General features: G+C 49.6%; 1 protein-coding gene across 1 annotated transcript in view; it reads left to right on the plus strand.

Moving 5' to 3' along the window:
- The window catches only part of CCDC18 (coiled-coil domain containing 18), a 164,600-nt gene that overhangs the window by 86,509 nt on the left and 65,346 nt on the right, over positions 1-12,745 (plus strand). Inside the window, exon 17 of the mRNA XM_075322339.1 lies at positions 11,249-11,416. Within this exon, the coding sequence (XP_075178454.1) occupies positions 11,249-11,416 (168 nt within the window). The remainder of the gene's footprint in view (positions 1-11,248; positions 11,417-12,745) is intronic.

Genomic DNA, 12,745 nt, shown 5'->3' on the forward strand with positions numbered 1-12,745 from the left:
GGTCAGTCACACCCCTTGAGGCGTCTCATGCACTTCCTGGGGAAGATGGTGGCAGCGATGGAGGCAGTGCCCTTCGCGCAATTCCATCTGCGGCCACTCCAGTGGGACATTCTCCACAAATGGGACAGGAGGTCGGCTTCCCTCGACAGGAACGGCTCTTTCCCTTGCAACCAAGACGTCACTTCAGTGGTGGCTCCTTCCCAACTCTCTGTCGCAGGGAAAATCCTTCCTACCCCCAACCTGGGCTGTGGTCACCACGGACGCGAGCCTGTCAGGGTGGGGGGCGGTTTTTCTCCACCACAGGGCTCAGGGAACCTGGACTCCGATAGTCATCCCTTCAGATCAATATTCTGGAGATAAGGGCAGTGTATCTAGCCCTATTGGCTTTTCATCGGTGGCTGGAGGGCAGGCAGATCCGTATCCAGTCGGACAACGCCACTGCCGTCGCATACATCAACCACCAAGGAGGCACTCGCAGTCGTCAAGCCTTCCAGGAAGTCCGGCGGATTCTGCAGTGGGTGGAAGCCACAGCCTCCACCATCTCCGCAGTTCACATCCCGGGCGTAGAAAACTGGGAAGCAGATTTTCTCAGTCGTCAGGGCATGGACGCGGGGGAATGGTCTCTTCACCCAGACGTGTTTCGAGAGATCTGTCGCCGCTGGGGAACGCCGGACGTCGATCTCATGGCGTCACGGCACAACAACAAAGTCCCGGCATTCATGGCCCGGTCTCAAGATCACAGAGCTCTGGCGGCGGACGCATTAGTTCAGGATTGGTCGCAGTTTCGACTGCCTTATGTATTTCCTCCTCTGGCGATGCTGCCCAGAGTGCTGCGCAAAATCAGGTCCGACTGTCGTCGCGCCATTCTCGTCGCCCCAGATTGGGCGAGGCGGTCGTGGTACCCGGATCTGTGGCATCTCACGGTGGGTCAACCGTGGGCGCTCCCAGACCGCCCAGACTTGCTGTCACAAGGGCCGTTTTTCCATCTGAATTCTGTGGCCCTCAACCTGACTGTGTGGCCATTGAGTCCTGGCTCCTAGCGTCCTCAGGGTTATCTCAAGATGTCATTGCCACCATGAGACAGGCCAGGAAACCAACGTCCGCCAAGATCTATCACAGGTCTTGGAGGATCTTCTTATCCTGGTGCTCTGATAATGGTTTTACTCCCTGGCCCTTTGCCTTACCCACTTTTCTTTCATTCCTCCAATCCGGAATGGACAAGGGTTTGTCTCTCGGCTCTCTCAAGGGACAAGTATCGGCGCTATCCGTATTTTTTCAAAAGCGTCTAGCCAGGCTTCCGCAGGTCCGCACGTTCCTGCAGGGAGTTTGCCACATAGTCCCACCTTATAAGCGTCCGCTGGAACCCTGGGACCTTAACAGGGTGCTAACGGCTCTTCAGAAACCACCTTTCGAGCCGCTGCGGGATGTCTCTTTATCACGTCTTTCGCAGAAGGTGGCATTTCTAGTGGCAGTTACATCGCTCCGTAGAGTGTCGGAGCTGGCAGCGCTGTCATGCAAAGCCCCCTTTCTGGTTTTTCACCAGGATAAGGTGGTTCTGCGTCCTGTTCCGGAATTTCTCCCTAAGGTGGTATCTCCTTTTCATCTCAATCAGGATATCTCCTTACCTTCATTTTGCCCTAATCCAATTCACCAATGTGAAAAGGATTTGCACTCATTAGATCTGGTGAGAGCACTCCGGCTCTACGTGTCTCGCACGGCGCCCCTGCGCCGTTCAGATGCCCTCTTTGTCCTTGTCGCTGGCCAGCGTAAGGGTTCGCAGGCTTCCAAGTCAACCTTGGCTCGGTGGATCAAGGAACCGATTCTTGAAGCCTACCGTTCTTCTGGGCTTCCGCTTCCTTTGGGGCTGAAAGCCCATTCTGCCAGAGCCGTGGGTGCGTCCTGGGCATTGCGGCACCGGGCTACGGCTCAACAGGTGTGTCAGGCAGCTACCTGGTCTAGTCTGCACACTTTCACGAAACACTATCAGGTGCATACCTATGCTTCGGCAGACGCCAGTCTAGGTAGGCGAGTCCTTCAGGCGGCGGTTGCCCACCTGTAAGAGGGGGTCGTTTTCGGCTCTTTTTTATCGAGGTATTCTTTTACCCACCCAGGGACTGCTTTTGGATGTCCCAATTGTCTGGGTCTCCCAGTGGAGCGACAAAGAAGAAGGGAATTTTGTTTACTTACCGTAAATTCCTTTTCTTCTAGCTCCTATTGGGAGACCCAGCACCCGCCCCTGTTCCCTTCGGGCTGTTTGTTCTTTTGTGTACACATGTTGTTCATGTTGAATTGTTCTTTTGGTTCATGGTTTTCAGTTCTCCGAACATCCTTCGGATTTAATTTACCTTAGACCAATTTATAAGTTTCCTCCTTCCTGCTTTTGCACCAAAACTGAGGAGCCCGTGATGCACGGGAGGGTGTATAGGCAGAGGGGAGGGGTTACACTTTTTAAAGTGTAATACTTTGTGTGGCCTCCGGAGGCAGAAGCTATACACCCAATTGTCTGGGTCTCCCAATAGGAGCTAGAAGAAAAGGAATTTACGGTAAGTAAACAAAATTCCCTTCTTCTGAACAAAACCATATATAATATTTTTAGCTTTTGAAGCAGTTTTGCCTTAATTTATTGCAACAATATGGGAATTGAAAGCACAACTAAATATTGTACAGCTTCAGATCCAAAATTAGCCAATCACAGATGAGGTTCTTGCGACCAATCATAACCTGGATATGGCAGCCAATCACATTCCATTACATTACCTCACATCTGCTGCTTAGTTAGTTTTATCTGTAGGTCTATCTAGTGAATCATACTGTAGAGCTTTCTGATGGGAGCCTTCAGATTTTTGTCAGCGGAGGATCGTGTGCGAGTTGTGGTGCTACATGAAGAGGGTTATACTGGCCCCCAGATCGCAAGGAAGGTCGGCTGTAATCAGAGGACAATTGTAAGAATTTTGCAGAAACATAAGCAGCTTGGAATTACCCAGGACAGGCCCAGATCTGGTCGGCCCAGAAAGTCAACTAAAAGGGAGGATAGAGTACTGATAAGAACATCCCTTGCCAATGGAAAGCTCACCTCTCCTCAGCTTCTGCGAGAATGGCAAGAAAAGTGCAATGTTGAGGTAGCAACATCAACTGTTAGGAAGAGATGTTTGGAAGCAGGATTGAGAGGGTGCAAGGCCCGAAAGAAGCCATTGATAACAGCCATACAAAGACAAAGGCGAAAACTGTGGGCATTGAAATATTCAAAATGGAGGAAGGAGGAGTGGGAAAAAGTGCTATTTTGTGATGAAAGCACTTTTTGCATTTTAGGAAATGATGACAAGTCTTATGTGAGAAGGTTTCCACATGAAGAGTACAAGCCAGAGTGTTTGAGCTCCTCTGTGAAACATCCGATGAAAGTAATGGTCTGGGGCTGTATGGCAGCCAATGGTGTTGGAAGGCTTCATATTGTGGAGGGTTAATGCAAAAAAATACATAGACATCCTTAATAAGAAAATGCTGCCTTCTGCTCAACACCTGTTTTCAGGGGATTATATCTTCCAGGATGATAATGCTCCTTGTCACAGAGCTAAGACAGTAACGGAATGGGAAAAAAAAGAACAAGGTGGCTACTATTGACTGGCCAGTCCAGTCCCCGGACCTCAATCCAATGGAAAATATGTGGCACAAGGTATCAATAGAGATATCTAAAAAACAGCCAAGGACCAAAAGAGAGTTGATTGAGGCTCTGATACAGGCCTGGAACCACATCATCACTCGTGAACATCTGCAGAAGCTTGTTCACTCAATGCCACAGAGATGCAAAGGCTGCCAATAAAGTATTAGAAGCTAAAGATGCACTCAAAAGGCCCTTTTCAGGACTCTGAATTAAATAAAAAATAATAAATCTTAAAGTAAAATTTAAGTCTGTGTGAACTTGTATTGGAAGTTAATGAACTTAGAAACCTGTTCACCATTCTACACACTGAACTGGTGTAGGTATGGTTATGCTGTAAAAAAAATATCAAAAATGCACATACCATAACAATTTATACACTTGGGACATTCAAAAATGAGTATGGCATACAATGAGGGATTACAAAAACATATATGTTCCACCAGTTTCACCGTAGAGATGCAGAAGTATGAAATATATAGTTTCTCTGACGCCTCATGGGGGGACACAGGACCATGGGTGTTATGCTGCATATCCATAGGAGGACACTAAGTAGATGCAAAAGCATAGCTCCTCCTCTGCAGTATACACCCCCTGGCCAGGCCAGGCAGCCTCAGTTTTAGCTTAGTAGAAATATCAAAAAACTGACCCACACATCCAACAAATGTGAACAGGTGCTAACTGAAAAAATATAGTAACTATAAATGCAAACAGTTGCACACTGAAAAAGCCAAAAATGTACTAGGGAAAATATGGCACTGCATTACTGCAAAAGAGAGATATTTAGTTTATGTATTGGCCAATGCATGTAAGCCCGGAAACCAAACGGCAAGGTATATCTCTGTATTCCGGGAACCTAACTTAAATGCCACTATCTAGGTCAAAAACATCCATATCTGGGAAAAATGCCACTATTTGGACTGCAAACCTCCATGTATGGGCAGCTAGGCTCCTGCTATAATGGTTATGAACAGCCAGGTCTTAGCGCGGAGTGCCCAATCAGAAAGAGACTCACTAGAAATATCAAAAAACTGACCCACACATCCAACAAATGTGAACAGGTGCTAACTGAAAAAACATAGTAACTATAAATGCAAACAGTTGCACACTGAAAAAGCCAAAAATGTACTAGGGAAAATATGGCACTGCATTACTGCAAAAGAGAGATATTTAGTTTATGTATTGGCCAATGCATGTAAGCCCGGAAACCAAACGGCAAGGTATATCTCTGTATTCCGGGAACCTAACTTAAATGCCACTATCTAGGTTAAAAACCTCCATATCTGGGGAAAAATGCCACTATTTGGACTGCAAACCTCCATGTATGGCAGCTAGGCTATATCAGTTTTAGCTTAGTGTCTGTAGGAGGCACTTCCTTTCAAGGTTTGTTATTTTTTGAGGGTGACGGTTTCCTTTTGGGACCAATCTCCCACTACCACCAACGGGCGGGAACGTGGAGTGTCGCCTCCACGTACCCCCTCCTGCGACGCTGGATCCAGGGCTGGACGACTGGTTCCACAGACACCGATTTTCCAAAGCCCAGGATAGAGAGGCCTATGCCCCTATAGCCCAATTCCTCAGCCCCTCTTTGCAGGCTCTGAGTTGAATATGGCACCAATTCCTCAGCCCCTCTTTGCAGGCTCTGAGTTGAATATGGCACCGGCGTGACTGGACACAGCAAGCTGAATCTGCTATTTTCACTGCCTGGAAAGCAGTGTTTAAGGTGAGATCCCCCCTGACTGGTTTCCCAGACAAAGGGAGAAAAGACGCTGCAGGGAAGGCCCCAGGACATCTACAGTATTTATTATGAGAAAGTCCCTTGCTGGGTGCAAGGAGGAGAGAAGGATCCTGAACACACAGGGTTAACCTTTCTCTAGCTTACTGGCTGGAGGAGGGGGGGAAGTCACTCCTGTTTGCAGAGAATCTGCACACATGATTTCCCTGTGGCAGGGGGAGTGCACAGAACTCAGGGACTCAGCTGTTTATTTGCTCTGTTTATTTGTTTATTTGCTCTGTTTATTTGCTCTAGCAGAAAAGCCGGCTGATAACCACCAGTGACAAGCTGTGTGCTGACTGGAGGGAGAGGGAGGAAAACTATCAGAAGCTCCCTTCCCGCCGGTTTTTAGTACCCACAGCGGGGGGGGGCACACTGACTTCATCTTCGCGCTCTTTTAGCGCTAAGCCCCGCCCCCCCGCGGGCGCGATAAGCCCTGCCCCCCCTCAGGAATGCATGCGAAGATCTCCATAGAGCTTCATCCTTCCTGAGGACAGGGCCATCGGCTGATTCGGGTAAGGTGCTTGCTTCACTTGCAGCTCTGCTGAGCATTGATCCCCCTCCTGGCATACTCCTATTAGGAACATGCAGAATTCTAAGGGCACTAAGAGTGCTAAAGCCTACATAGTCTATTCAGCCTGCACTGCCTGCCACGCTGAGTTACCACGTAAACACACCTCTTCTCTCTGTGAGTCCTGTGCCCCTGTAGCTCCCCAAGACCCCCCTGCCACCACCGCCGCAACCGTCAGCCCAGAGCCTAGGGCTCCCAGCCCACCGGAATGGGCACAGTTTCTGTCCCAATCCATGGAAAAACTGTCACAGAACCTGGTGCTGGCTATGCAATGTCGTCCTCCACACCCTTCTGGGTCCCTGGACGGAACGCAGCCTGAGGATACCCCTATGGAGGATCCTTCTGAGGTAATCCGGGCACATGCTTCACCGGTTGCAAGGATCAGGAAAAGAGTACACGGCTGGGTGTCTCCAGTGGGCTCTCCCTCGTGAGCACACAGGGTAGGCTCTCCCACACGTTCCACGGCTTCTGAAGAGATGGAGGAGGGAGAATGCTGTTTGTACCAGGATTGGTTTCACCCTCCCCAGATGATCAAACTGCAATAGACTCCCTTATAGCAGCAATCAACCAAGCTCTGCATGTGGAGGATCCCCCATCCACTACCACTGACTATGTGGTCTCCTTTAAGAGGGCAAGGAAACCCCAAAAGGTTTTCGCTGATCACCCAGAGTTTCAGAATATCCTCACAAAGCAAAGGGAGAAGCCTGACAGACGCTTCGGTAACCGTAAACTCATGGAGTCCCGGTACCCTTTTGCCTCACCTGCCCCTAAGGGCTAGGCCGATCCGCCCTCGGTCGAACACCCCCCCCCCCCCGGTCTCCCGCCTTGCCACAAAAACGCTCCTGTCTTTACCCGATGGTTCCTCCATCAAGGACCCGACAGACAGGTGGAGCACCTCGCCGGCTCTGCCTTTTGAGGCTGCGGGTTCCTCCCTCTCGCCCTCCTTTGCCTCTGTGTGGGTCGCAAAGGCGATCTCGGTCTGGGCAGAATCCCTTAACACTTCGCTTGAGGAATCCCAGTTCACTCATACCGTCACAGAGGTAACAGCTCAAATTGCCGCTGCGGCGGAGTACCTCATGCAGGCCTCCATTGATGCTGCTACCTGCGCAGCTTTTGCCGCCTCAAATACCATAGCCATCCATAGAGCTCTCTGGCTCCGACAATGGTGAGCGGACTCTGTTTCCAAGAAGTCTCTCACGGGCCTTCCCTTTTTTCCAGACCGATTTTGTTTGGCGAACGTCTGGACAAGCTCATTTCTGACGCCACGGGAGGAAAAAGTACTTCCCTTCCCCAGCTGAAGCCCAGGACGACCTTCACCAGACGACCACAGTCCTCGTTCCGCTCCTTTCGGAACTCATTTGGTTGGTCGACATCCCGCTCTGCCCCCGCCACTAGCAGCGGACTACGCAGGGACTGACCTTCTCAGCTCTCCCCGAAACCCACTTCGTCATGGCAGCCTAGACCGAAACAGTCCAGGACTAGGGAGACTCGTCCACGACATTTTCCCCCCTCATGACTCCTTTGGCGCCCCGGAAGACACACTCATTGTAGGAGGTCGACTGCGGCTCTTTTCATCACATTTGGGCTACCACCTCAGACGACAAATGGGTGCAAGACCTTGTGTCTTCCGGTTACCACATAGAATTTCGGACCAGACCCCCGAGTCTGTTCCTTCTCTCAAACCCCCCAAAGACTCGAAAACGACGCGAGGCCTTTTTCTCAGCAATCCACTTGCTCCAAACAGCAGGGGTGATAATACCCGTCCCTGACGACGAGAAGTTCAGGGGTTTTTATTCCAACCTCTTTGTGGTCCCCAAAAAGGATGGGGTCAGTTCGACCCATCCTGGACCTCAAACACCTGAACAAACATGTGCACGTACGGAGATTCAGAATGGAGTCCCTAAGGTCCATTATTGCATTCATGGTCGAAGGGGAATTCCTCGCCTCCATAGACATCAAGGACGCGTACCTGCACATACCCATCGCCCCAGATCACCAAAAGTTCCTCCGCTTCGCAGTTCAGGACTCCCATTTTCAATTCGTAGCCCCACCCTTCGGCCTTGCCACCGCACCAAGGGTCTTCACCAAAGTCATGGCGGCCGCCATGAGCATCCTTCACGCTCTCCCTTACTTGGACGACTTCCTCATCAAGGCCCCTCCCTCCGTGACTGCTCAAGCAGCGTACAGATCACCTTGGACACCCTATCCCGCTTAGGGTGGCTACTGATTCTAGACAAATCATCCCGGTCCCAGCACGATCCATCACCTTCCTGGGCATGTCCCTGGACACCCGTCGGGGCTTGATCTATCTCCCTCAGGACAAGGCGATCACTCTTCGACAAGCGGTACGCTGTCTTCTACGTCCTCCGTCTCGCTCCATTCGATTCAGCATGAAGGTGCTCGGCAGGATGGTGGCGGCTATGGAGGCAGTACCTCAACTGCACCTCCGCCCACTGCAGCTAGTCCTTCTAGCTGCCTGGGACAAGAGCCCCTTCTCCCCGGACAAACATCTTCACCTGACGCCTTCAGTCAGGTATGCACTCCGCGGGTGGATTCGGTCCTCATCCCTATCGTAGGGGAGATCTTTTCTCCCAGTGAACTGGCTGGTCCTGACCACGGACGCCAGCCTCCTAGGCTGGGGTGCAGTGTACCAGCACCACACTGCTCAAGGACGTTGGACGCCCCAGGAGTCTTCCCTACCCATAAACATCCTGGAAATCCGCGCGATCTTCCTCGCACTTAAGGCATTTTGCCCTCTGCTAGCGGGTCGTCAGATTCGAGTCCAATCGGACAATGCGACAGCTGTAGCCTATATCAATCAGCAGGGGGGCTCCCGCAGCAAACTGGCTTATCTCGAGGCCCACAAGATCCTCATCTGGGCCGAGTCAACGGGGTCAGTGATATCAGCGGTACACATACCAGGGGTAGAGAACTGGGCAGCAGACTTTCTAAGTCACCAAGGCCTGGCCGCCAGAGAATGGTCTCTCCACCCAGAAGTGTTCCTACACATCTGCACTCGCTGGGGCACACCAGACGTGGATCTAATGGCCTCAAGGTTGAACGCAAAGGTACCCGCGTTCATAGCCAGGGCACGCGACCCGCAGTCCATTGGCGCGGATGCTCTAGTCTTCTCCTGGCACCACTTCCGCCTGCCTTACATATTTCCACCTCTACCCCTGCTGCCGCGGGTAATCAGGAAGATCGAGGCAGAGGGAGTCCCGGTGATACTGATAGTACCGGACTGGCCCAGGCGCGCCTGGTACGCCGAATTAGTACATATGCTCGCAAACGTACCACGGCGCCTTCCAGACATCCCAGTCTTGCTGACCCAAGGGCCCATTTCCCATCAGAACTCCAGAGTCCTGAAGCTGACGGCATGGCCATTGAGACCTGGGTATTAACAAGAGCAGGATTCTTCCCCGCGGTTATTTCCACCATGATCAGCGCCCGGAAGCCTGCTTCATCCCGCATTTACCACCGTACGTGGAACATCTTCCTTTCATGGTGCAGGGAAACTAACGTCCAGCCTATGCCTCTGGCCATCCCCAGAATTATCGACTTTCTACAGTCTGGCTTGCAAGCGGGGTTGGCTCTCAGTTCCCTTAAAGGGCAGGTCTCAGCGCTCTCAATCTTCTACCAATGCCGCCTGGCTCAAAAACCGCAAGTCAAGACCTTCCTCCAGGGCGTTTCCCATCTAGTTCTCCCGTACAAACGGCAGCTGGACCCATGGGACCTCAATCTCGTTCTGGACGGTCTCCAGAGGTCTCCCTTTGAACCTCTCAAGGAATCCTCCCTTGCTCTTCTGTCCTGGAAGGTAACATTCCTGGTGACAATTACGTCCATCAGACGGGTTTCGGAGCTGGCAGCACTCTCTTGCCGCGGGCCTTTTCTAATCTTTCACCAGGACAAGGTGGTTCTGCGCCCCCTTCCGATTTTTCTTCCAGAGGTTCCTACCCTGTTTCATTTAAACGAGGACATTGTTCTGCCTTCCTTTTGTCCACACCCAGTTCATAGGGTGGAAAGGTCTCTGCATTCGTTAGACCTCATCAGAGCTCTCAGATATTACATATCCAGGACAGCCCCCTTTAGGAAAATGGACTCTTTGTTCGTCATTCCTGAGGGGCCTAAGAAGGGACAGGCAGCTTCAAAGGCAACTCTGGCTCGCTGGATTCATTCTACGATCCAGGAAGTCTACCGCTTGCAACTCAAGCCCATTCCTAGTGGGCTGCGGGCTCATTCCACGCGAGCAGTTGGCGCTTCGTGGGCCATTCGGCATCAGGCTTCACTGGAACAGGTGTGTAAGGCTGCGACCTGGTCTTGCCTACATACGTTTTCAAAGCATTACAGAGTCCATACCCAGGTTTAACTGAGTCAAATCTGGGTAGGAAAATTCTGCAAACGGCAGTAGAGCACCTCTCTTAGTAGGCGCTCCAGACTGTCTGGGACTGGTTCCTAGTCCTTCGGTTGTGTTGTCTTCTTTTATTTTCCCATCCATGGACTGCTTTAGGACGTCCCATGGTCCTGTGTCCCCCAATGAAGCGTCAGAGAAAAACGAATTTTTGTGTACTCACCGTAAAATCGTTTTCTCTTAGCCATCATTGGGGGACACAGCACCCACCCTGTTGTCCTGTTGGGCCTTGGTTCTCTCAGTACCTTATTTGGTTATGACTCTCTTCTTTTCTCATGTTCCTCTGTTGAGAAGTTTTTACTGTTTTTTTTTTTTCTCCTACTGCTTGTGTACTAAAACTGAGGTTGCCTGGCCCGGCCAGGGGGTGTATACTGCAGAGGAGGAGCTATGCTTTTGCATCTACTTGGTGTCCTCCTATGGATAGGCAGCATAACACCCATGGTCCTGTGTCCCCCAATGATGGCTAAGGGAAAACAATTTTACGGTGAGTACACAAAAATCCGTTTTTTCTTTATGCCTATGCAGGACTTATGAACACTAGTGTATGTTGTATGTTGTATGTGGTTTTTTTGGCTATTTTGTAAGCTGAAATATCTCCTGTGTGTGAACATGGACTAACAATGGGGGAAAATATGCCAAAACTCCACAACAAGTCAGCAAAAGCATTTTGCAAAGTAGTAAAAACAATGTGTGTTTGAAGATTATCCAGAATCCCCAATGATGTGAAAACTTGACCCGTTTTGTAGTAGTCTCTGTATGTTTGAGTACTGCAGGCTTGTATAAAATTAATAGTGTGGAGTTTTCACAATTAATTATTGTACATTCATTTTTTCTATAAAGGTTCAGCGCTTACAAAAGGAAATTAAATTAAGAAGTCAAAGCCTTCAAGAAACCATCGAGGAGAATGTGCGTCTTCAGCAAACCCTGCAACTGCAGCAGCAGATGTTACAGCAGGCAACTACCCGAATTGGGGACCTAGAAGACGTGCAGGCCGAGCTGGAGAAACAGGTGCCCGCTATGTTTAAAGGGAACTTGTCAGGTGCAATACGTACCCAGAACTACGAGCAGTTCTGGGTGCAAATTGCTAATCCCTGTCTAACCATCCCTGTATCTAGTAGCATAGATAAAGGGATCTTAAGAAAAAGTATTTTAAAAATCCTTTATGATATGCTAATGAGCGCAGGGACTAGTTGCAAGGGCGTTATATTCCCCAACTAGTCTGCCCTCTTGGCATGTTAGCACGCCCACAAGGGTGTGCTAACATGCTATTCATTGCGCAGCGTCATCGACGGTGACATTCTTACCTGTGTTGTCACTGCCTCAGACTTCAGGTTTAAGGTCAGTGCGCATGTTCAGAAGTCCCGACACTTCCGGTCATGCGCACTATGAAGCCGGGTGTACATGTCCTGGCTTCAGAAAGGTCTAGTTCACATGACCGGAAGTGCCGGGCATTCAGATCATGTGCACTGACCCTAAACACGGCATTCTGAAGCGGTGACAACGAAAACCGCTACACTCGTGAACGCTGATAATGATTATGCTGGGCAATAAGCATTGAATACAATATGTTAGCACATCCCTGTGGGCCTGCTAACATGCTAAGAGGGTGGACTAGCCAGGGGAACTAATGCCCTTGCGACTAGTCCCTGCACTCATTAGCATATCATAAAGGATCTTTAGAAATACTTTTTCTAAAGATCTCTTTATCTATGCTAGTATACAACTGGGTCAGTTAGGCAGAGATTAGCAATATGCATAAATAGCCATAAATAAATAATAAGGATTTAACACATCTGGTAGTTCAAATTATATATTATTTTGGTGAAAAAATATATACAGTTATATATGAAGAATATACAATAATTTTATCACGCCCAGTTATATGTATCAAGTAGATCAATACAACATACTTCTTCCCAGGCTTGCATTGCCATTCACCCTCGCTCTACCTATGTGTCTTCACACAGATTTTGCTTACTTCTTCTTACAATATATTATGAATATTAGAGGGGTGAGAGGTCCATACCTGCACCCCTACTGATCAGCTGTTATCACCTCTGACAGCAGTGGATGTACATATTGCGTGGAACCAAACACCCCTGCTCTGTCACAATGTATAGTGGCCGCTGCCAGATACTTCATATCGACTGCTATATACAGTGCTGGCCAAAAGTATTGGCACCCGTGCAATTTTGGCAGATAATACTCAGTTTCTTATTGAAAATGATTGCAAACACATTTATTTTGCTTGCAATGAAAAAACACAAAAGAGAATAAAACAAAAATCAATTCGTTGATCATTTCACACAAAACTCCAAAAATGGGCCAGACTAAAGT

This window comes from Anomaloglossus baeobatrachus, chromosome 8 (assembly GCF_048569485.1).
Source record: "Anomaloglossus baeobatrachus isolate aAnoBae1 chromosome 8, aAnoBae1.hap1, whole genome shotgun sequence".
In the NCBI taxonomy this organism is placed as follows: Eukaryota; Metazoa; Chordata; class Amphibia; order Anura; family Aromobatidae; genus Anomaloglossus; species Anomaloglossus baeobatrachus.